This window comes from Hypanus sabinus, chromosome 21, assembly GCF_030144855.1.
Source record: "Hypanus sabinus isolate sHypSab1 chromosome 21, sHypSab1.hap1, whole genome shotgun sequence".
Classification (NCBI taxonomy): domain Eukaryota; kingdom Metazoa; phylum Chordata; class Chondrichthyes; order Myliobatiformes; family Dasyatidae; genus Hypanus; species Hypanus sabinus.
This window is the reverse complement of record NC_082726.1, coordinates 38,516,309-38,542,663: the sequence shown is the minus strand read 5'-3', so window position 1 is coordinate 38,542,663 and position 26,355 is coordinate 38,516,309. Positions and strand designations below refer to the sequence as shown.

General features: G+C 40.3%; 2 protein-coding genes across 2 annotated transcripts in view; one reads left to right on the top strand and one right to left on the bottom strand.

Annotated features, from left to right (window-relative positions):
* Positions 1-1,211: 1,211 nt before the first annotated feature.
* On the bottom strand, positions 1,212-5,094 carry prdm8 (PR domain containing 8). The gene is given in 3 exon segments (XM_059946100.1): positions 1,212-2,382; positions 4,245-4,501; positions 4,879-5,094. Coding segments are annotated over 3 exon segments (1,644 nt in total).
* Positions 5,095-12,109: 7,015 nt separating this feature from the next.
* Positions 12,110-26,355, top strand: part of antxr1c (ANTXR cell adhesion molecule 1c) — a 91,332-nt gene continuing 77,086 nt past the window's right edge. Inside the window, exon 1 of the mRNA XM_059946387.1 lies at positions 12,110-12,440. Within this exon, the coding sequence (XP_059802370.1) occupies positions 12,289-12,440 (152 nt within the window). The 5' untranslated portion in view covers positions 12,110-12,288. The remainder of the gene's footprint in view (positions 12,441-26,355) is intronic.

The following is a 26,355-nucleotide window of genomic DNA, read 5'->3' as shown; positions in this document are numbered from 1 at the left end:
TTTCAAATTCTGGGACAACATACTTCTTCTAAAACGTTTACAGCCGTAACTTATTCAACACAGTTAACATTCATACGGTGCTAAGGTGGTGGGGGGGGGGGATCTCAGTTTAATATGGAGCTCCTTATTACTGAAATCTGGAAAATATAGAACGAGAACTAATGAACCATATTCAGACTGTCATTCTTTATCTTGATACTTGAACAACTCAGATATGCAAATATCCTGAAAAATCCTCCAATTTAATCTGCAAATTAAAAAAGCTCACAACACCGAGGTACGCCAGTAGTTTTGCTGTTCCACTCGCCTTTGGTATGATTGACAGATATAGAGTTGCCTTTAATGAATGCATGGGCGGGCTTTCGGATGGTCCTGTCACTAATGCTTATCTTAATTCAGACACATCGATAGCATAGCCTTTACTGTACAGAAGTACTTCGTCCTGATGCAGAGTTTCCACCCGAAAAGTCAAAAGTTCCTTCTCTCACAGATGCTGCTGGACCCTTGGAGTACATTCGAGAGGTTGTTTGTTGCTAGCGCTTTTAACTAGCTACCCAAATATTTTGTTTTATTCACCGTCGTGGAGTAGTGTACGAATTAGACTATTTTCAAGACTAAACAGTCATCTATATATGCTTTGCACGCAATCATGAATCTTTTTAAATAGATACACGTTAGTTTGGTGTAGCAATAGTATTTTTTTAAATCTCTCCAACTTGCGCTTACATGATATGAAACTATAATTCGAGACAAAAAATGCATTGTGATAAGTTAATTGAATTCCGGTACAGATTTTCCGCAAAATTAATTATCCAAACAGAAATAATTATACAGGTTGAAGGTCGTTGTATCAACCGCAGAATCCATGGTCGATACTCTAAGTTTACAAAGATTCAAAAGCAGGAATTTGTTATCATGAATGGTCCATGGGGTGCACAGTTAATTCATTGCCAGATCAAAACGATTATCCTACAAGTATAACCTTTAATGTCATTGGTACCTTTACATAACTCTAATATATCTTATTGCCTAAATAGATTGTTTTTTTTATATTTAAGACTGTTTCTCCTTCCTGTTGTAATATTGCCCGTGAGACGAACTCACTCTCATCTGAAGTGACAACAGTTTCTTAAGGAATTCCATCCTAGCTTCTTCTGGTCATACTGTCGGGAAGCCTTTAAAATTCACTCCCTTCAGTTTGAATTCACAACTCAATTGTGAGATGTCATGTGTCGGGATAGATGATGGCGCTCTCTAAAAAACTCATTACATATCGGGCACGTCAACTTTTCCTCTCGCCTTCTCTTGTTCAAGTAGTCGGTTGCATACTCTTTTTTGTGGTGAGACCTCATGTGAAACACCAGGTCTGAAGTCATTCGAAAGGACGCGTTGCATTTGGCGCACCAGTTCTGAGCAGAAACCCCGAAGGACGTGTAGGATGGGGGGAGCAGTGTCAGCGTGGACGTGGATTGGAGTTGAACGCCAACCGGTTTTGGCCACATGTCAGTGGGGTATAAAAGTGGGCTGCCGGTTGCAACACTTGCGTGTAATATGTGAGAATTGCCAAGATCAGTGTTGATAGACTTAGAGTTTAGCAGATTAGTGGGACCCAGGAGATGACTCGTAGCGGTGGAATCAGATAAATCCCCGGCGACCTCAGCAGTAGCATGGCTCAGAAGCAAAGGGGTCCCTTCCCCCGTTCGTCTGCATGGCTGACAGAATGCACTCTTCTGCTCATCTGCTCTGACACCAGAAGGCAAAACTGAAGAGAAGGCGCTGCCAGAGGAACTGAGACCCACCTCTGCTCTTGCACCCACCTTCCTCGTCAAGTCAGGGGTTTCATCTTTAGCACTGCCGTCTAATTTTTCAGCTTTGGCTTTTTCGCGCTGTCTTCGAACCTCAGTAAATGCACTTGCTTTATGCTCCGATGAATCCTTCTTCAACAAATACTTATCAGAATTAAGTTTCCAAACAGAAACCGCAAGCGTCGGGAAAACACTTGGCTCATCTTTAGAAATTCCGTTCTGGACGCACACCAGGTTATTTGTTTTCTCCAATAAGACCGTTTTCCTGCTTTTGTTGTCCTCTGCACCTTCTAGTTTCCGCTTGTTGGGGTGTTTTTCGGAGGGCGGTCGCTCCTCGACCTGTGCCATTGATTTCTTCTTAGAGTGTTCCAAGTCATGGGCGATCCTATGAAAGTTGGTCACCTTGCTCTTATCTTTGAGCTCAGCGTTCTTGGAAGGGTCTTTAAAAAGGCCACTGTGACCAAAGCCAAGGGTCTGAAAATCTCGCCAGAGATAATCCTTCCTCTTTCCGCAAAAGAATCGAACGTGGGCCAGATATGGATTTTCATACTTCAGTTCCTGGCCGCAGTCCGCGCATCTGAATGCTGCCGAAAACAATGAAACAAGTTAACATCTCATTCTCAATGTGCCACTGCAGAAATATTCATTTACCGAATGAAATAAAATCTGTTCTTTAAGATTTGTCACATGTATATTAAAAGATACAACGAAATGATCATTTCCGCCAACGACCAACACAGTCCGATGTGCAGGTGTCGCCAAGGTTTTCTGCGATAACATCGCATGCCCACTAATCGGGGGTCTTTGGAACGTAGGGGGAAATGGAGCACCTGGTGGAAACCCTCCCGGTCAGAGGGAGAATGTCAGGAGGAAAACCCCTTACATATTGCGGCGGGAATTGAACCCACATCTTCCGACAGCTGGATCTGTAAACCGCGAGACCGCCGTGTCCCATTCCTTGCACGCAGATTTCACTTTCCAGACCCCAAGAACAGTCTTTAAGTTTTAAGTCTAATATTGAAGTATAGCCACCGTTCTAATATGGCAATTCCCAGCCAATCTGCACAATCCCGCAAACACGGATAAGGAAAACGGCGAATACGTATACATTTTAGTGGCTTTGCTTAATGATTAAACATCACTAGCCCTTCAGGAAGAACAGCAAACTCCTACAAAATAATTCCATGACTTTGTAAAGGTGGTCATACATACAGCACTAAATTCTCGGGGAGAAGTCATGTTTTCACGTCTCTGGAGAGGCGACACCAACTCCCTCCCATTTGGCTTAGAAAAGATCAATAAATCCAATGGTCTTGGTTACAGCTCAATAAAATATGAGATACTTCATGCTATTTTGCAAAAAAAAGAGATCTTTTCTCCTATTTTTGTTCGATTTTTGCTGCTCTGTCAAAAACAGGAAATTCTGTCAAAAACAGACAATTCTGTCAAAACGGGTGGTAGCCACAATATGGGTTAAGTTGCTATATTTGAGATCCAAGCAGTTATTACTCTGGGTCTTCATTTCTATGCTGTTGACATGTAAGTCAAAGAACGATTAAAATAAACAGTGGGGTAGAAATAAAGAAATTTAAAAGCATTGTTAACTCTAAGGTAAACGGGATAAATATTTCCTGCTAATCCTTGCACGTGGACACGAATTGATAATAAAGTTATGGTGCATTTTCTGTAGCACTTTAACAGGATAGCTATCTAGGAACGGCAAGACCTCCGCGAAATGGGAGAAAATGGGGCAATTACAAGTAATCAAATATAACACCAAGCCCTCCAAAGATTATCTCATTTTTCTGGCAGCACCGTCACGTTAACAATGCTATCCTAACACACAAATTTATAATCGAGAAGTTGTATTAGATAATATGATACGAAAGAAAGCTCCTTAAAATAATGTGATGTATTGCCATGTGTAACAATGACGTAAGCAAGGTGGCATCTACTTTTGAGGCAGACTTCTTTTGAACTCTCCAACCATGCCTTTCAACCCAAATATCAGTGTATCCAATTCTATAAAGTGTGGCTTATCCATTCTCGCGTGATTTTCAGTGGCCAATCGGTGCTAAATTGTTCGATTTTGGTTTGGTCAGTTCGCCTTGTAATCTGATGTGAGATTTGCCAGATCTCCTCCTGATTTATTGTAGCAATCATATGTAGTTGGGATCTATGATACTTAATTTCATTATGTTGCTCTAAAAATCCGTTTTGAGAGTATTTTCAAAAAAATAATACATTAAAAAACTTCTCATTTCAAGTTATAGGCCTTTTTTAACGATTGTGGGTTATTTAATTTCGCTTTTTCATTTTGAGGCCCTATTTATGAAAATCAGTTTGAACAAAGTCGCTTTTGGTTTTCATCTGAACTCAGACTGACGACGGTAAAATGCATTATTCTTTCTTTCATCTTGGCTGGCGTCATCCTAAAGCTTTGCGTGGTGTCCGGATTACTCACTGTTTGAGCCAGTACGAGTTTTGATATCAGTGAAGCCGAGGAGCGTGGAGAGTTCGTTGTCGTACCACACGAAGAGCTCCTCGTCCCTTCTAATCCTCCGCGTAGAGCGGTAATACAGTTGTCCGCTCTTCAGGTAAGCCTCCAAGTTCTGCTCCTTGGCGTTGTTCGCCGCTTGTACCAGCCGCAACCAAGACAACCCATCCGTGGAACTATTCAACGCAGTTATATCCACCTGCACGGAAGAAAACTTCTAATCAATTCCTGAAAAATTCAGGTCAGACTCTGTAAATACGTTTTCAATTTTCCATGATCTAAATTCACAAAGGTGTCAAGTTAATGCAAAATATCTTTCACTTCATTCTGATATGACATCCAATTTTCAACTGGAGACCACCACTATGATTTTGACTTTTACATAAATCTCTTCCAAGTTTTGATCCTATCAATATTGTAATAATTATAAAAGTAGATTTTTAATCTTGAGCTTTGGCGAGACAGTTAGTTCGTATAGTTGGGCTGTGGTTTGATGTTCCTTCAAGTGTCATAGACAATTAGCTCCCAATGTGAAATTTTAAAGATTTGTGTCGTATTGGATTAGAGGGCACTCACCCGGAACACATAGGGTACACATCTCCGATCTGAAGACTTCAAGGCAATGAACGCGATTGTGTCGTAAAAGTTGTTCTGGAGGATGCAGGGACCGAAAACAGCATCTTCGGGGATCTCCCGGGTAATGTGCACACTTGTTAGTATGTCAGTGAAGTGATGATGCAGAAATTTATTGTCACCTGTCCATAGCCCCTTAGAGAAAGGGGTAAGTTCCATAATTCACCTGTGACATAAAGATAAAACGGGTTAATTTCTTTACTTTCGTGGTGCATGTGGGATTATACCTGTCACTTGAGACGTTTAGATGGGTGGAAGTTAAGAAATATCTACTTTGCACAAATACGATCTTCAACTTATTCACATGAAACGATTAATTAGAACCAGCAACTTTTCGAAATATTGCGCCCTTAAGTATTATTAAGCGATATACTCCTATTTTACAACAGACGATTACCGAGCTTGTAACCCGCGAAAGATCAGGATGCTACATATTTCATTCTTGATTTAAAAAAAAACAAGTTTATACAACTATTCAAGCTATGATAGCTTAAATCCGAATTTCCCAAAAATCTGTTTATAAAATGCTATTTTGTTTATCAATAATGCTTATTGTGTTAGCCCATTTACCAAATCATCTTCATTTATTCCCTTCCTAATCTCCACTAATCATTACCGCAGAAATTTAACCGTAAGTGAATCGTTGGTGCAAACTGCTTTTAAGAAATAGGTTCAAGTTCTGGGCTACAGAATAAAACGACTCGTCTAAATTATTTGGTAAAATTATGATATATCAAAGCATAATTGTAGTATTTTTAAAAAAGATAAAAGCTACAAATGATATGTTCGCTACTGCATATGCTTAATTGTGCGGATTAAGATTTTAAAATGTTAATTTCATGAATTGGGAGTAGTTATGAGAAAGAGCCGTCGATATGTGATATATATTGACATGATAAACATTAAATACAATTGAAATTAAATGTATTGACCGTGGAAGAATGTTCATCATCTTGTAAATCAGTGAAACAAAACCATTGCGTTTGTTGAGTATACTTTGTGCTTCTGACATTGTGCCTGAAACACTGCTCACGAAAAGAGACAACCCGGCGCAGTGCAAGCATAATAAAGTTATCAATCATTTTTCATTCTTGTTACTGTAATTGAGACTATATGATTTTACCTAACCTTCTTCGCAATTGATGCTATTATGCTTATCAGCCGAAGCGATATTGATAACTTGTGACAATTCTGAGCGACCTTTTATTATATTGAGCGTTTTTATCATCAGCATTGTATGGAGCCGAGACCTAAATTAAATGCGAAAACTAATGAACTGAGAGATGGAGCTGGATGACTACTTCCACGGCATTCATTAAGGCCAGTGGCATAAATTAGTAAAGATATAATATACATTATATATAATATAAAATCAAACAAAGAGTATTTCATCCCTTGCGGTTAATTGTTTTTATCAGGATTTGCCGTGTTCTCTCGGTTGTCGCTTCGGTTAGAAGCTAACGGACTGTGGCATTAACGTGCTTTTCTGATGACTCTCAACAGTACAAAGCAGGTCTATTCAACCCGGTTCGCACCTCTGCTCTCTCGGCACAGTGTGAAAAAAACTTCTCGGGTCTTACTGAGTCAAGTGACACTTGGAAGCATGATACCGTATTTTACTGTTCATTCAGTCCTCGCCTTTCCCCGCAGCTTGTCTTTTGTTCCACAATACCAAGTGACACGCGTGCAAAATCAATTTGACACAAAGATGCCAACATCAACATAATTATTTTTAGTATACTTCAGAGAGTACTTCAGACTGTTGGAAGTAATCTCAATATAAATATTTCCCACTGAATAGAGGCCGCCGTTTTTCACAGCCAACTCTAGAGATGGAGAACTTATTGCTAAGTTGCTACGTTATTAGATTGCTTTCAACATTTAAACCATGTTGCAGACGCACTGTTTGGTGCCTATTCATAGTGATCTGATTGAACCTGGCATATCGACTGGTCTAAACGCTCACAAAAGTATAAGCGATGTGGGTGAATGCGTTTCTCTCTCCCCTCGCTCTCTCTCCCTCCCTCTCTCCATCCCTCGCGCTCTCTCTCTCTCTCTCTCTCTCTCTCTCTCTCTCTCTCTCTCTCTCTCTCTCTCTCTCTCTCTCTCTCTCTCTCTCTCTCTCTCTCTCTCTTCCATTGTGCTTGAGAGGAAAGTCAGAGGATTGTTCATTTGATGCATATCAGCTCACTGAGTCTGATCCCCATTGTCTGTCCATCTGTCTGCCTGTTAGTTCCGACCTTTCTTATACACCATCACCAGCAACGATCATGTTTAAAATCGTCACTTTGCGCGTAGTCAAAGACTGTTACTTGTTACCGCTCGGATTGTTTTAAGTAATTTAAAATATATATTTTAAAATATAGACTTAGCAGTAGCGTTTAATGAATTTATATTCAAGATGAACGCAGTTCTTAATCCTGGCTGAATAATCGCGATTTAACCATATCAAGCTCCACATGATCATAACGGTTTCTGATTTATTAAATGTATTCGATTAAACAGATAAGCTAGCACCTAAAAGGTTACAAATAAAGCACCTTCCTGATTTGCGATAGTTAAATTATGTAGATTGCTCTCAGATTCCAGTCTCGGTATTTAAAACGTGACTGTTGGCCAGAACGGAAAGAAGATTTATCACAAGTCTACAACATATACTCGTATAAAATACCCACAGACAGTCGGCACCTACAGACAAACACAAACCCCGCTTGCATTTACCAATGCCAGTCGATGGCTCTTTGGAATCGATTTCTTCAATTTCTCCTTCAGGTAGGACCTTCTTTGGGCGCTGTGATGTCTATTGATTCCTGAAAGTGAGAGTGACGCTGGCGAGCGCTGCGTGGAAATGACAGTTTGTCCCGCTGTAAAAGACACTTTCCTTTGCAAGATCATTTGTTCACTGAAGCGTGCCAAGCAATCCCTGGGCTCTTCCGCTTGCATGCACTCTCAATTGGCACTTTCATTGGTGGTTATATGGAGCAACCTATTAATGAAAACATGGAAACCAACAATTGTAATGCATTAAAGAAATATTTAATAGCTTCTAAAATATTTTCTATAACACATGGAATCTGGTGCATACCGTTTATAATGATTAGAAGTGATAATATCTATTTGGGTTATTTAAACCACCTGGTTTAAGGTCAAATGCTAAATATTACATATTTATGTCCAACCGTTATCTTAGACAGAGTACATTGAATTTTATGAAGCTCTAAACAATGATAGCGATTACTCCTTAAGAATAATAGCAATAATATTTGACTTATTTGAAGACAATCGTGCTTAAGCCTTTTCCTGTATCAGCGCAAAAGCAGTCTGAAATGATCTTGTTTCTGTGAAGAGTGACAAATTCCGAATTTCTTCGCTTACACATTATGCGTTCCAAACGCTAACTTAATGTCTTTATTTTTGTGTTCGCCGTTCTAGCCGATCTTAAATCTACTAAGCAATGAAAGAGCAGTCGCAGATCTTAAAAAAAACTTATTGAATACGAAAGTTCGCAAGATTTAATAACTCTGCTGGAAGAAAACGTCAGTGTAACTAATTTGTACCACTGTTTTTTTGATGGATGTGAATTTTACAAAATGCATTTTAAGAAAGGAAAACCACTTTGGAGTCTGTTGTGCATATTTAACAAGAGCGTGACAAGTGATGACGGCGGGTTGATTCACAAGAACGGACTTCTGTACTAATATTTATAAACCAGCGGGTTACTGCATTATTTATGACTAATTCTGCCAGATAAAAAAACACTAGACTAATTCAGTTAATGCTCATTATAAAACGGCGCAGCTACTTGTCACTCAGAAGTCTTTTAGATTCAGGAGAATTTAAAAAAAAACTTTCGTTGCACAAGTTACAATTCCACGCAGCGAGATAATTACATCCGAAATGCGCCACTTGCTTGAGAGAAAACGTTGCATTTTTAAAAATATTTTATTCGTTGTTCTAATAATTGCTATAATTCTTGTTCAAGCAGTTCCTGAAATGGGATTATATTTGTAACCATTGTATGTGTAAAAGAATAAGAAAATTTTATCAAAAAGTACAGAGTCTTCCGGGAATTAGTCGTATCAATCTAAACAAGACTTTTTCCTGTAAACATTTCATACAATAATTAATTCCCAGCTTCATCCCTTCGGAATGATATTTAAAGTGCTATAGAATACTTACCAATTCACCTGGACACAAATTGCGATGGTGGGCTATTTATCGTTGGTTAAACGAAGCTCTGTAGGTAACTTCTAACATTCGTTAAAACATTCTAAAATATATTTCTAAAAAACGGTTTTTGATGCAACTGTCCATTACGAACACTGTATTCTTAATTCTTCCTGTCCTAGAATTAGTTATATAATGTTGCTTGATAAACAAGTTGCATTTAATCGGTAAATATGCGAAATCACTATTGCGTGACAGACTGCTCCTGGTCAATTGTCTAATTCGTTCCATGTAAAAGTCATCTGCGAATTGCTTATGTAAAAATGCTTCTATAATGGCCAAATATCTTGTCACAATCAAATATGCCTACAGTTCAAAGAGCAACATCACTTTTGAAAGATGTCGTTCCAAATAAAGGCGTGTCAACGCCTGACAGAAAATTCCTATGAACATCTTGACATCTGAAATAACCAACCCTTTTGATTAATGTTCATCGGGTAGTTGTGTAGCCGTGAATGAAGATGCACCCCATCGCTGAAAGAATGCCTGCTTATATGACAAAAAGTCAAATTTTAAGAGCTGCTTTTACATTTAAGAGCAGCATCGTGGAGAAATGTTCTCCATTAATAAAGCCAAAATGAATAATTTGACAATGAAGTAGTTCAAGTCTTCTATAGAACGGAACTTCAATGCAATGATTATACGTTGGGAGCTGTGAATTAGATTTAAAAGAGGGATGCTTAGTAAAATGCTACAATTTAACTTAAGTCTCTCAATTCACGGTCCCATTTTCAATCTTTCGGTGTGATTTTATGTAAGCATTTCGCAGTTGTTCTTTAACAAAATCTCTGCTAAGATTTGTTTGTTTACATCAGGAACTGTTTACATCTGTACTATTTTAGCATTTTCATACATGAACACGAAGATACGCACTGCATTTTCAACTTTAATATTCTGTCTCCATTCTGACAGTTACCGAGATAACAATATTAACTCTGTTTATTTGTAATTCCAATGTACATCCTGCTCGGCATATGCTAAATTAAAACGACAGGGCACTTTGCGTTCAGAAGTTCAAAACTCCCAGGTATTAATAATGTCAAGCAATGTACAAATTTGCTTGTGACTGAAAATGCGAAAATGTGATTTACGTTACCACATGTTTATTTACATGTTTAAGCTGGAAATCGAGGCAACAGACTGATTGGATATCGGGAACTGCGTGTACTCTTTAACCCTTTTCACTACAAATCTGTGGTGTTTCAACTTTGATGCCAACAGTAACAAACGTTTCAAAAGTAACACTTCATTGATGAATTTGAGGATATAAATAAATAAGTCCGTTTGCAGAAGTTATCTTAAGATGCCCTAGAAATGGGCTGACCTGATAACATTTTGAAAGACGATCTACTTACTTGAGGATAAATATGAATTATCATTCAGCTTTAGGAGTCGCAGCAGGAGAAACATTTCTCAACAACAAGACGCAGAAACACAATGCCTATATTGTTCAGTCTGATGAAAGAATACTTTTATTGGACGTAATTGAACATAACAATATTATTTCACGATAACATTTCCTATCGTTTGCACTTTATCTCTCAAGCGCCCTCTTACTAATTATTATATATTGCATGGTGTTTTTGGAAACCTCCTGCGACTTTCAGGTCAGAAACCCGAACTCATGATTAATCATGAATGTCGCAGTAACACCCCTGCAACTCCAGCTTTACGTGTTAAATTTAAAAACTCAGCGCCTTACTCAGTTAATGAACATGAACATTAAATAATGATAATTTCGTAAAATAAAATAATCATTTAAAAATATTTGAGTTTGTCGAGTAACTTGTGTAATCGTTTTAAAGGATGCTGTTATTGATGTAAGAGTGAGAAGCTTTGGGAACGCTGGGACATAATAAAATTAGACTGAACAGTTACAAACTTATTGCGATATGAGACTACATTAAGGTTTGCTCACGTAGGCTAATTAAAAGCACTTTATGGGTTGAATGTGTAAAAACACATGGCAGCAAATAACGTAATTCGGCCCATCGTGGTCGTGTTTTCTTTGTGACCAACAACACAATTCTCGTGCACTTCTTCACAATCCTGCCACATTTTCCAGCTCCAATGATCTCTTTCAAAATTGCTATTGACAATGATTCTAATTCCAGTTCAGTTTATTGAACTGACAACCAGCATAGCACTCTCTGTGAGTTGGTTGGCAGTGCCAAAGAGCGGTACAGACTGGTCTCAAGTTGCAATGGGCAGTGCACTGGCTACCAGTTCAATACACTGGACTGGAATTAGAAGCATTATCAATAGCAATAGCAGGGGACGATACTGCAAGTTGCAGTGAGCGGAAGAGGGTGATCCCAGAATGAAATCCACGTCGCCAGTGTATGGAGGGCGCTGGGGACCCTCCAAGTCTGCAATACTCCGATTGCCAGGGCTGGACACTGAACGGGCGTTGTTAGCAGGCCATATTGCAACTACTTGTCATTGCAGGAAGGAGACAGGATCGGTACCAAGTGGGAGTGCATTAATTGTCAGGGCGAAGTTCAAAAGTTCGAAGTAAATTTATTATCATAAATTTATTATGGCATATGATTTATTTGCATATGCCACCATATAGAACCCTGAAATTCGTTTCTTGCGGGCATTCACAGTAAGTAGAAAGAAACATAAAAAACCAATGAAAAGGAACGGGTTGGACCCAGGCTTCAGAAATCGGGATGGGGGAGATCCCAGTTAAGAGTGCACTGGCTGCAGTGCAGGGAACAAGATGCGGGCTGATCCCAGGCAGAAGTGCAATATTGCCGGTGCCGGGAGCAAGACGTGAAGTGATCCCAGACCAGAGTGCACTGGCTACGGTGCAGGGACGCGGACAGAGGATAATCCAATGCTGGACTGCACTGGCTGCCAGTGTAATGCGTGGGACGGGGTTGAACCCAAGCTGCAGTGAGCAGTTGGCGCCTCTGCAGTGGGCTGAGCAAACGTCAGTCTGACCGCAGGGGAATCTCGGGCTGACGTGCTCCGCGAACGCCAATTTGCGGAGAAGCAAAATCATTCGTTGGAATTTTGTCCAAAGCAATAGCAAAGCCCCAGGCTCCGGCTGCTGTCGTACATACGTCTGAGTGGGGCTATATTTGGGGGGTGAGGGGGTTAATAGTTCATGTGCTGAGAATGGCGAGGTGTGCAAGCGGCGTCTGCAGAGCGGCGCTGAGCGCGCTGCTGCTTCTGAGCGCCCGCTGCTCCTCGACTCCTGGCCCGGAGGACAAAGCCGATGACAAACCGTCCTGTCACGGAGCTTTCGATCTGTACTTTGTCTTGGATAAGTAAGTGGAGCGGCGTTGGTTTTGCTTTTATTTGTTATATATCTCTCCGCCCTCCCGAGGTGCGAGATGCAAACAAGGCTTTGTGCTTCGTGTTTAGCAGCGGAGATGTTCAGGCGAGCGTAGCAGCAGGCAAAGAGAGTTGGTTTGGGTGTGCCCCCCCCCCCCCCACACCTCCTTGCCACCGCTCGGCTCCAGAACTCCTCGACTGGGCGCAAAAGCCCTGAACGCGCGCGCGTCAACCCCCCCACCCCCGGGCTGGGCTCGCGCAGCGGCCGCTGGTTGTGTGTGTGTGTGTGTGTGTGTGGGGGGGGGGGGGGGGCGGTGAGCAGTTCCCTTGTACAGGGGCGGTAGGGTGTGAGTGTGTGTGTGTGTGTGTGTGTGTGTGTCTGTGGGAAGGGGAGGCGGCCGCGCGATCAGGGGACTCACTAGTTTTGGGCAAAGCCCTTGTCCCTGTAAGAGCCACTGCCGCTAGTTGAGATATTGGCACTGGGCAAGGAACACTGGCAGTGAGTAAAGAAAAGCGGACACTGGTGGAGATGCTGGCAGTGGGTGAGAATCACTGGCACTAGACAAGGAACACTGTTGTGTTTTGTTGTGTCCCGTGTTGTTCTGCCCGGCATTGTGGGCTTGCTGTGTTGATGCCAGAATGTGTGGTGACACTTGTGGGGGTGCCCCCAGTACAACCCTAGGAGTGTCGGTTGTTAATACAAATGGCACATTTCACTGTGTGTTTCAATGCACATATGGTACATGAATCTGAACACAGGCAGTGGTGGACATGCTGGCACTGGGTACTAGCAGCCAGTGAGAAACATTGGTGCTGATGGGGTTGCTGACAAGGGAATGGAACAGTTGCACTGGATTTGACACTATCATTATTAAGTGAAAATCTCTAGCCCTATTGGAAATACTGTCATTTAGTGCAGGTGCTGGCACTGGGTGAGAGACATTGCTAACTTTTGAGATTCTAATATTGGGTGAGAAAATCTGCCTTTGTGGGGATGCTGGTATTGGGTGAGATATACTGACATTGGCTGAGCTACTGACTGTGTGAGAAGAAACATTTATTGATGAGAGATCGTAGCACTAGGTGACAAATACTAGTAACAGTTGACACAGTGACGCTGATGAGAAATGCAATCAGTGACAAAGTTTTTAACAGTAAAAAAGCACAGAGATTCTAGTGGTGAATGCAGAATACATGCATTGCCTGAGCTGAAGGCACTATATGAGAACCAGTAACAAGTGTAGAGTTCGCAGCATCAATTGAGAGGTATTATCGGTTGATGAGATAAATGGCTGAGTGCGAATATTTTCAACTGATGAATTACAAATTCAGGCTGAGAAACATCAAAAACTGAGATTGTGGTAATGTGAGAAAATATCACCAGTGACTGAGAGATAGTAGCAGTGTGTGAGAGGTAGCTTGAGACTTGCACTGGTGAGAGTTAAAAGATAACGGTTGAGTGGTACTGTCATTGAATGAGAAATATTGATAGATGCTAAGATCCTATAATAGCGTGAAAAACGACTGGATCAGGTCTAACAATAAGTCAGAAACAGTACTGCTTACTATGAGATACTAGGTGAAAAAGATGGTCTGTTGATGACAATGTACTGATGGCAAAGGGCCAGGAGCAGAGCAAGTCCAACCATTACATTCAACTTTTACTGTTATGCCGTAATATACATGTAATACATAAATGTAATACACAGTACAAGGTCTTCAGCCCACAATGTTGTGCTGACTTTTAAACCACTCCATGATCAATCTAACTCTTCCTTCCCACATAGCCCTCCATTTTCCTTTCATCAATGTGCCTCTCCAAGAGTCTCTTAAATGTCCCTTAAATATCTGCCTCTACCACCACCCCTGGCTATGCGTTCCATGCACTTACCATACTGTCTGAAAAGAATAGTTCCTCTGACACCCCCCTATATTTTCTTCCAATCACCTTAAAAATCCATCCGCTGCCATTAGCCATTGCCGCCCTGGGTATAAGGTGCTGGCTATCCTCTTATAATCTTATACTCATCTATCAAATTACCTTTCTTCCTCCTTTGCTCCAAAGAGAAAAGCTCTAGCTTGCCCAAGGGAAGTGTTTTTCACCCAAGTCTAAGTATCCTTCATTCATTCTTTATTTCCAACTTGTGCAAGGACTGTGTGAGAAGAAGAGTATTGCATGAGAAATATTACACTGGGTGAGAAATGCTGCATTTGCATGAGATATGTGTGAATGATACAGGATCCTGGTGGAGAGATTCTGGAACCGATGAGAGGTATTGGAAGTCTATTGTTAGTGCTTGACACATAGACATAATGGGAACAGGGTCAGAATGGGAGAGGTCACCCCGGGAGGACAGTTACTGAGTAGGACATGCTGTCACAAGGTAAAAAATGTACTGGTACTTGATTGAGAAATCCTGACTTGGAAAGTAGTGCTGAAGAGGAGAGCTGAGATCTCTAAGGAGAAAAGGAATGGCATTTGCTGACAAAGGCCTTGGAAATGAATAAGAAACGATTGTGCTGTTGATTTGCAATAATTATAGTTTATGGTGTTGGACGAAAAGAAAATCAAATGAGATTCACATTGAGTTTATGATACAAATACACCAGATAGAAAAACATAGGACTGAATAAGGAATGCCATTGACCAAGGAAGGACTGGTTGAGTGACACTTACCTCTTAAGGGATCCTGCCATTAGTTAAGCAAGTCTTAACAAGAGTGAGATGCATTAGAGGTCACTGAAGTACAATGAAAGTTTGTCGTAGATGAGAGCCACACAAGGAAATATGCACTAATAGTAAAACCCTGTTTTAGGGTGAGAAATTTTCTGTCCTGAGTGAGGACCACTGACAATGGAAAGAAAACATTGACACTGGTACAAAGCATATTAGTACAAGAGACAGAATTTCTGGAATTCAATACAAGTTGGAAGAATGTTAGGCTGAGAAACTAGCAGTAAATCACATGAGCACAGACCACCTGATGTTATACCACTAGTTACAGTATGACAAGAAGTTTGCTTGTTTTTCTCTTCAGAAGGTCTACAATTAAATTTTAGCATGCACCTGTATTAGAGTAATAACCTTTGGTTAGTAAAGCAAACTGGTATAGTAAGGACTCTACAGAGAGTAGTATTCCAGCACTAACTCACTTCCTTTGTATTATACCAAGAACCCTCTTCGGCAATCCTATAACTCCAAGCAGAGTTATCTTAAATCAGTACACCTGGAGTGCTGGAAGGTAGACAGGTGACTTATTCTACTGTAACATCTGTCAAATTTACATACAGATTTTTGATAGGGATCAATTCTTGTCTTTAATCAGATCTTATCACTCATCTGTTCAAGCCCAGTCTTCTCCTAATCTCACATCTGAATAAGTAAACTTGTAATGTAGGCTTCTGAAAACTGGCGCCCGGTCAAGGGCACTCTTTTTTCTGCTCACTTCTGTTGCTGTTTTACAGAGGCAGTAGTTGAGTAAGTTAATGACAATTGCTTTCACATCGTTTTTACATTTGGTAATTTGGTCTCCACTGCTCCTCATTCATTTGTTCTGCAGGATGATTTTTCCCTCAGCTGCCGGACACGAATCACAGGGATAAGTTCACCCACCGCAGGCTCAGTTTCTGAGGGTCATCACACGGACAGTGGCAAGCTTAACATAATTATTCTGCTAGAGTGTGATGACACTATTCCTAATGTCAACACAAATACAACCTCAAACTTTGTAAGACTGTTGCAGCTTAGTTAACAGTTTTATTTAAGCAAGTCAAAGGTTGTTAATGAAAACCACACATTTCATTATATGATTCGATGTACAGATGACAAATAAACTTGAATCTTGAACGTGCATTAAACAGACATAAAATTTATTTTTAGAAATTGTCAATGCTGTTAAATGTTGTTTCACCTGCAAAAATAAAAAAGAAATAAGCTTAAAGATCTAGCAAAAGCAAAGAAGGAAGTAATGAAAATATAGCACTTTGATCTTGCATATAGACCATAAATATAATACTGATAAAATAATTACACAGCATTCTGTGATACTGTTGGTCACTGGGAAGTTTTGACAGCTGATGAGGCTGAGAACAGGCTATTACCGGCTGTGTGATCCATTTAAGGGCAAAGTTGGCCACATGGACAGAAAGTTCCTTTGCTGTGTAGGGCTTTGTCAATCAGCTGAGGTTTGAACTCCCAATGTAAGTCTGAGCCTGGAACCATGTTGTAAGAAGCAACATGGTACAAGTATATGCAACCAGCAAACTCATGTAGATCATGTGATATTGGAAGAAAGCAATTATATAAGACGATAACTGTGAAAGGCCTGTATTTGATAAGTGAGGCATTAGCAGTGAAGCAAGAGATAGGCACTCTGTGAATGACTTGGGTAGTCATTCTTCATTATCTGTGAATTTGGTGAGAGCAGTTAGGCAGTATGGAAAATAAGTAGAAAGACAATGACTTTGGGTAATAGCATAGGAGAAGTTTCACTTTTACTGACTGAAAAATAGGGGAACATGATTAGCATAGTCATTGGGGAAGAGCCCTCAGTACCACAAGGACAAAATCATTAACCTGAGGAAAGAACTGCATGAAAGACCTTAGATTTTGGTGATATTGAAAGTGTAGTTACGGTATGTAAAATCAGAGAATGTTTCTCACTCAAACAAAGGCTTCTGAATGGAGCAAACATGAGGAAATCTGCAGATGCTAGAAATTCAAACAACACACACAAAATGCTGGTGGAACACAGCAGGCCAGGCGGCATCTATGGGGAGAAGCACTGTCGACGTTTTGGGCCGAGGCCCTACGTCCTGACGAAGGGCTTCTGAATGGAGCTGTGAGGGGAGAAGTTCAGATGGTGCTATTGAATAAGCAACCTTACTAACAGCAGTGGATGGGAAATATCAGTACTAGCATTAAGAAAGGCAGTACTATTGAACACTTGGTTGAGGTAAGAAAGACAGCAAGTAAATTACCCAGCCAAGTCTATGAATCTATATCAGGTGTATCTCTTTATCTGAGCAGTAAAGTGTGGCCCTGATTTTTTGACAGCACCTCACAAACTCACAATCTTTACATCTGGGGGAAAGGACAAGGGCCCCAGGTATATTGGAATGGCATCATATTCCTCTCCAAGATGGGCGTGATTCTGACTTAGTCATATATTCTGATTCTTTATTGTTGCTGAGTTTAAATACTCAAACTTTCAATCCTACAATAATTTGGGAGACTATAATTAAACAGATTGCAGTAGTTAAAAATGGTACTTTACCATCACTTTCTCCAAAGCAAATAAATGCTCTAAATTTGTCGGTGATCACATATGTAAATAATAAAAGTAAACTGAGTGAATCTATAGCATGGTGGAAATACTTTGTCTCCGAAAGTGGCAATGACTGAGTGAAGAATGAAGGTAACACTAGATAGGAGAGAACTGGAACTTGTTGAAGTACTGAGTGGATGGAAGACGCTCTATATGAGTAGTCCTAATGGTGTGAGTGGAGGGGTCAGAGAGTTGTAATCTAACATTGAAGAGAAAAATCCATGGCACTGAAAAGATAAAAGGTATGAATTTAAACTGCATATTATTACAATCTGTCAAGTCAAGTCACTTTTTATTGTCATTTCGACCATAACTGCTGGTACAGTACACAGTAAAAACGAGACAATGTTTTTCAGGACCATGGTGCTACATGAAACAGTACAAAAAGTAGACATGTCAGAAGCATCTCAAAGTGCTTTGTTTGCATTTAATTACATTGCAAAATAGTAATTGTTCTCAGCTAGCAAGTATGGAAAATAAAATAACATCCAATTCTTTTTAGGATTGTATCAAGGCAATTTGATGTGTTTCTGAACTATCGTGTCTTGGCTAACAGTCTGCTCCACAAGCTTAATTTGATGAAATAGCAGTGTTGCCCTGGATTATTGTGGAGATTATGTATTCTGGTTCTGGAGTGGAATCAGACACCCACTGTAACTGTGAGGTATTATTGGTATAGTATAGACAAAGCTACTATGACATTCAGTGAATATACTGTATGAAAGAGTTGTAAATGAGACTGACTATGGTGTTGTAATGCATCAACAAGGAACAAACCCTGGCAATGGCACAGTGTGAGAGAAGGTGAAGCTGCAGTAAAATTAAGAAAGGGTTACTGATAATATATGAGTGGCACATTCTGCTACTGGAACTGACATTAAGGAAGATAGATGCTCCTGATAATAATGGTATAATATTGTATTGAGTGTGCCTGATACTGAGTGGTAGATGAGGAGGCATTAAGCATGGACAGAGGCCAGAAAGATTCTGGTATAGCTTACTCTGTCATCACAAAATCTTAGACTTAATTCTTAAAGATAAAAAAAAAGCAAAAATGTTATCAATATTAAATTTCGTAGAGGACAATTGATGAGGTATCAGAAGCATAAGAAACTACAGTAGATTGTTGCATGAAACAATTAATGACTGTTAGCATCTTTTCTCTGAAACATTAATCTATCCTCTTTTTCAGAATTGAACAACTTGCAACATTGTGTATTTCCAACAGTTTTTGCTCATGGAACTTTATACATCTCAAATTGTTTAGTAGAATATGGCACATTTAAGAATTCTGTTTGGTTTATGGTGGAGACAATGAACCCCAGTGAAAAACTAGGCTGTGTTCGACAGTAGGCTGTGAAAAACTGGTCACTTTGAACCTGTGTTCCTTGAAAACTGTCAAGAAAGGATTCACTGAACTCACATACATTTTCTATGCCTGGTCATTTTGTCTAGAAGTATCCTACTTAGTTGCTGAATGTTTTCGAAATATCGGTTTTAATTAAATACCAGATCCTAGTTGCTTTACTTTTAAATATACATGAAATTATGCTCAGTGAAACAATTAATTGAGTAATTAATCAAAATGTGGTTTTACTACTAGTTTTACACTGCTTTTGGCAACTATTAAGACACAGAGTCCCTTCCTGTCTTTTACAAGTCACTGGGGAGTGGAGGGGGTTTGCTTCATTAAAAACTGCTTGTAACCAGGAAGATCTATCATGTATGCTCATGTTGGTGAGACAGCAAAATCTAGATGGCTGAAAGTGGGCCACAATACTGGGCTCCAGAGCTTAGAATGAAATGAGATCTCCAAAATAAGAGTTCTCAGGCCAGTACCTTTAGCACAGGCTTGGGAGGGAGTTTCATGCCTGACTTCTTGAGAATTTAGGTGGGCAGATGTGGAAGTCAGAGGTGAATTCACCTGCAGTGAAGATATTACTCAGTCACTGATAGCTCTGTCATTCGGTGGCTGATTGCTTCAATGTATATTCAGGGTACACTCCTGTCCTTCAGCATGTTTTGAAACGGAATTGCGACTTGGGAGATTTGTTTTCCAGCAAGACAATGACCCCAAGCATAAAATCAAAACTACACAGGAACGGCTTAAAAACAACAAAGTTAATGTTCTTAATTGGTCAAGTCAGAGTCCAGGCCTCAATCTAATTGAGAATTTGTGGCTGTGTTTGAAAAAGGCTGTTCACTCATGATCCCTTTGCAAACTGACAGAACTTGATCAGTTTTATAAAGAAGAATGGGGAGAAATCGCAGTGTCCAGACGTACAAAGCTGCTAGAGACCTATCCACACAGACTCGAAGCTGTAATTGCCTCCAAAGGTGCATCTACTAAATACTGACTTGTATGGGGTGAATACTTATGCAATCAATTACTTTATGTTATATATATATAGACACACACACATAAATAAATGTTAAATGTAGTTCAAAAAGAGAAAGAAATAGTGAGGTAGTGTTCATGGGTTCAATGTCCATTCAGAAATCTGATGGTAGAGGAAAAGAAGCTGTTCCTGAATCATTGAGTGTGTGCCTTGGGCTCTTGTACCTCCTCCCTGATGGTAGGACTGAGAAGAGGGCATGTCCTGGCAGATGCGCTTAATGGTAGATGCTGGTTTTTTGAGGCATCACTGCTTAAGTTGTTCAGGATGCTGGTGTGGCTCGTACCCATGTTGGAGTTGACTGAATTTACAACTTTCTGCAGCTTATTTTGATCCTGTGCAGTGCCCCCTCTCCCCATTGCAGACAGCAATACAGAATGCTCTCCATGGCACATCTGTAGAAATTTCTGAGTGCTTTTGGTAGCATGCCAATCTTCTCAAACTTCAAGTAAAAAAAAATATAGCCACTGTCGTTCCTTCTTTGTAGCTGCATCGATATGTTGGGCCCAGGATAGATTCGCAGGAGTATTGACACCCAGCAACGTGAAATTGCTCACCCTTAATATTTCTGATCCTTCGATGAGGACAAATGTGCGTTCCCTTGTCTTACTCTTTCTGAAGTCCACAATCAATTCTTTAGTCTTACTGAGTGCAAGGTTGTCGCTACAACACCACTGATCCATCTGATCTATCCTATACACTTTCTTGTCACCTTCTGAAATCCTGCCAACAACAGTTGTATCATCAATAAATTTATAAATGGCATTTGGGCTCTGCATACACAGTCATCAGTGTAGAGAGAGTTGAGCAGTGGGATAAGAACACATCTCTGAGGTGTGCCAGTGTTGATTATCAGTGAGGTGGAGACGTTGTTTCCAATCCGCACAGACTGTGGTCTTCTGGTGAGGAAGTCAAGGATCCAGAGGTCCAAGTTTTGGTGCTTTTTGATCAGAACTGTGGGAATGACTGTGTTAAGCTCTGAGCTGTAGGCAATAAACAGCAGCCTGACGTAAGTATTGGTATTGTCCAAGTAATCCAAGGCCACGTGAAGAGCCAATGAGATTTGACGTATGGTAGACCTATTGTTGTGGTAGACAAATTGCAGTGGGTCCAGGTCTTTGCTTGGGCTGAAGTTGATTCTAGCCATAACCAACCTCTGAAAGCACTTCATCACCATAGATGTGAGTGCTGCTAGATGGCAGATGTTAAGGCAGCTTACCCCTGCTCCTCTTGGGCACTGGTATGAAAGTTGCTCTTTTGAAGCAGGTGGGAACTTCCAACCGCACCAAAGAAAAATTGAAGATGTATTTGAACACACCCACTAGTTGGTTGGTAGGTTTTCAGAGTCCTACCAGGTGCATCATCGCCTGTCACCTTGTGAGGGTTCACCCTCTTGAAAGACGTTCTGACATCACCCTCTGAGACAGAGATCGCAGGATCACTAGACACCGAAAAACTCATAGCTATAGTTTTATTCTCCCTTTCAAAGCATGCATAAAAAGCATTGATCTCATCTGGGAAAGAAGCATCACTACAATTCATGATATTAGGCTTTGCTTTGTAGGAAGTAATGGCCTGCAAACCCTGCTAGAGTTGGTGTGGTTCCAATTCTGCCTCTAATCTCCATCAGAATTGTCATTTTGCTCTTGAGATAGCCCTCTGTAAGTTGTACCTGACCTACTTGTGTAGTCCTGAATCACAAGTCTTGAATGCCACAGATCTAGCCCTCAGCCGACTACAAATTTCCTGCTTCATCCACAGCTTTTGATTTGGGTATCTATGGTATGTTCTCATAGGCAAACAGTCATCCACACAGGTTTTAATGAAGTCAGTGACATCTGTGCTATATTCATTCAGATTCGAAAATTAATCCCTGAATATTGTCCAGTCCACCGACTCAAAGCTGTCCTGTAAGCACTTCTCTGCCTCCCTTTCCATACTATCTTGGTCCTCTCTACTGGTGCTGTATTCTTCAGTCTCTGCCTATATTCAGGGAGTATAGCCAGGTGATCAGACTTTCCAAAGTTTGGGTGTGGGGTGGCATGGTAAGCATTTTTGTTGGTAGTATAACAGTGGTCTAATATGTTGGTTCCACTGGTGATAATTATTTAGGGACCTTTTCAAGATGCCTGGTTAAAATACCGCAAAATTACAGGAAAAACATCAATGAACCTGTTGATTATGTCGAGCCAATTTGACATGGGCCTGAGGTGGAATGTACACCGCCACCAAGATGGCTGAAAACTCCCATGGCAGATAAAATGGACGACTCTTGATTACTAGATGTTCCAGTATGGGTGAGCAAGACTGGGACAGAACCACCACATTTGTGCACCACAAGGAGTTAGTCATAAAGCATTCTCCACCTCCTCTGCCCTTGAAAGGCACAGCAGCCCTATCTTGGTGATGAATCGTGAAGCCTGCAAGCTGTATCACTGCACCTGGAATGGCAGGCGACAGCCAAGTCTTTGTGAAACAAAGAACGTAACAGATTCTGATGTCCACTACTGCAATATTGCTCTGAGGTTTTCTGCTTTATTTTCCTGAGACTGTATATTTGCCAGCAGAATAAACAGTAGTAGAAGCCGGAACCCTCTTCATCTTAACTGAGCTTACCAGTCTGTGTGTGAAAGTTAAATTCCATCTGGTATTTCTTGGCCTGCTGTCCCAGTTGATTTAGATTCTGTTGTAGTCTTTAATAAACCTCTTCACTATACTACCAATTTTAGTATCATACGTAGACTTTTTAACTATGTTAACTGCAGTCTAATCCAGATTGTTAATATACTGTAGATGACAAATAACTGTGGCCCAGCACCAACACCCATGACACCCCAATGGTCACAGACCACAAATCTGAAGAAAAAGCCTCCACTACTGCCCTCTGACTCCTAACCTCAAGCCAATTTTTTGACCGATTAACTAGCTCATCCTGAATCGAATGTGATCTCAACTTCCAGACCAGCCTACCACACAAAACCTTATCAAAAGTCTTTGTAGGACCTTTCTAAAGTCCATGGAGACAAACTCTACTGCCCTGCCCTTGCCAGTCCTCTTGGTTGGTCACCTCTTCAAAAAACAAAATCAAATTCATAAGACATGATTTTTCACTCACAAAGTCATACCGAATATCGCTAATTATTCCTAAATGCAGGTAGAACCTGTCGTTCACTCTACCATTTCTGATGTTAGGCTCATCTGCCTGAAATAACCTGGCTTATCCTGGCAGCCCTTCTTAAATTAAGGCATAAGATTAGCCTCCCTCCAGTTTTCTGGTACCTCACCAACTAACCATCTTCCAGCATGGCACCGATGTGGAAAATTGTGAATGTACGATTAGAGAAGGGTGGTTAGTTTAACATCTGTCATTGGAAAGATTCTGAAGTGTAGAATCAAGAAAGAGTTTGCTGCTATTTAAATGGATTAATGCAATCAAACCAATCAGCATTGCTTTATGAAAGTGGAACCATGTTTAACAAATTTGCTGCAATTGTTTACAAGTAATACGGGAATCTGTACCTGCAGTGTATTTAGATTTTCAGAAGGCATTTGATAAGATGCTGTATAAATTGCTAATATAGAAGCATTCATGGTATTGGGAATTGAGGATAAAAATGAATTAATCTATTTCAAACTGGAAAAACATAACTCATGGAACGTCCTAAAGATCAGTCCTTGGCCATCAGTTATTTATTTCTTAAATTAATGACTGGAATGAGAGGGCGGAATGTAGGTATCCAAGTTTGGCTTAGTTGACATGAAAATAGATGAGCGAGAGAATGCTGTGATAAAGATATTTTGATTCTGCAGGATAGGAATAGGTTAAGCAAGTGGGCAAAATCCTGGAAATAGAGTTTAGATAAAGTAATGTCAGGCAGTTTGGTAGCAGGAATCAAAAGACAGAGTATTATCTAAATGGAGAGAAATTGCAAAGAGTGATGTATAATGGGAGTTTAGAGATCTTCTGTGCCTGAAACATAAAATGTTAGCTTGCAGATGTGGATAGTAATTAAGAAGGCAAATTGCATAGTGGCCTTTATTGCTAAAGTGCCTATAAAAAGTATTCAAACCCCTTAGAAATGTATGTGTTTTATTGTTTTACAACATTGAATCACAGTGGATTTAATTTGGCTTTTTTGACACTGATCAACAGAAGTAGACTCTTTCATGTCAAAGTGAAAACAGATCTCTACGAAGTGACCCAGATTATTTACAAATATAATTCTCACTTCGGCTAGCGACTTAATATAGGGGAATGATAACCCCCAGCCCATCCAAACTTAAGAAATCTTGTTTGGGTTGTGCAATGTGTCCCCTGTTACAAATCAGTACCCCAAAATAACAAACAGTACACAATATGCGATTAAACGATTAAGCTTTATAATTCTTACTTTGACTATATGGTTAGTAGAGAAACGAAATAAAAAGAAAAAGGGCCCAATCTTGTAAACAGTCTGTTGCACAAAGTTGGAGCTCACTGATAAGTTGATCAATCACCATCGACCTCTTCCGATCATCGCCTCATTTGGATCCTTGCTCCAAGTCCACCCTGTCCGGTGGTCTACCAAATCTCTCCATTCGCGTCTTCTCTCCTCATCTCTCCCTGGCAAAAGCCCGCAAAAAATCTCCACCCGGATTCAAAAGACAGAGTAATAAAATCCTGATTGGCTAACATGCATACCACAGTTTCTGCCATAACCCAGGCATTGCTGCTACAGAGAAACTGCTACCTCAGCGGTGAACATTGCAGAGAAGCCATTACAGCGGGTTACACAAATATAAAACACAAAATAATTGAATGCATAAGTATTCACCCTCTTCAAGTCAGCATTTATTAGATGCACCTTTGACAGCAATTACACCCTTGAATCTGTGTGGATAGATATCTACAAATCAGCTCAACTCAGATTGCATGGGGATCGTGAGTGAATGGCCCTTTGCAAGTCCAGCCACACATTCTTTAATGGATTAAGGTCGACTCTGACTTGACAACTCAAGAACATTAACTTTGTTGTTTTTAAGCCATTCCTGTGTAGCTTTGGCTTTATGCTTGAGGTCATTGTCTTGCTGGAAAACAAATCTTCTCCCAAGTTGCAGTTCTCTTGCAGACTGCATCATGTTTTTCCTCCAGGATTTCTCCGTATTTTGCTGCATTTATTCTTCACTCTACCTTCACAAGCCTTCGAGAGCCTGCTACAGTAAAGCAACCCACAGCATGATGCAGCCACCACCATGCTTCACGGTAGGGATGTTGTGTTTTTGATGATGTGCAGTGTTTGGCTTACACCAAACATAGCGTTTAGTCTGATGGCCAAAAAGCTCAATTTTAGTTCCATCACACCATAGAAACTTCTTCCAGCTGACATCAGAATTTCCCACATGCCTTCTGGTAAACTCCAGCCAAGATTTCATGTGCGTTTTTTTTTCAACAGTGGCTTGCCACTCTGTCATAAAGGTGTGACTGGTGAAGCACCTGGGCAACCATTGAAAGTGCAGTCGCTTCCATCTCAACCACTGAAGCTTGTGATTCCTCCAGAGTTGTCATAGGTCTCTTGGTAGCATCCCTCAATAGTCCATTTCTTGTACGGTCTCTCAGTTTTTGAGGTTGGCCTGGTGTAGGCAGATTTACAGCTGGTTCATATTCTTTCCATTTCTTGGTGACTGACTTAACTATACTTCAAGGGATATTCAATGACTTGGAAATTTTCTTGTATCCATCTCCTGATTTGTGCTTTTCAATAACCTTTTCACGGATTTGCTTGGTATGGTCTTCTGACTTCATGGTGTGGTTTTTGCCAGGATATTGACTTAACGGCATTTGGACCTTCTACATACGGGTATATTTTTACTACAATCATTGAAACATCTTGACTGCACATGGTAATCTCCATTTAACTGATTATGTGACTTCTAAAGCTAATTGGCTGTACCAGTGATGCTTTGGTGTGTCATATCAAAGGGGTATTTACTTATGAAATCAAATATTTAGTGTTTTATATTTGTAACTAATTTAAATCACTCTGTAGAGATCTGTTTTCACTTTGACCTGAAAGAATCTTTTTCTGTTAATCAGTGTCAATATATATATATATATATATATATATATAAAATCCTAAGGATACTTCATAAGCTAGATGATGAGATGTTTCCACTCAAATCTTGAATGAGAGGAAGTAAATACATTA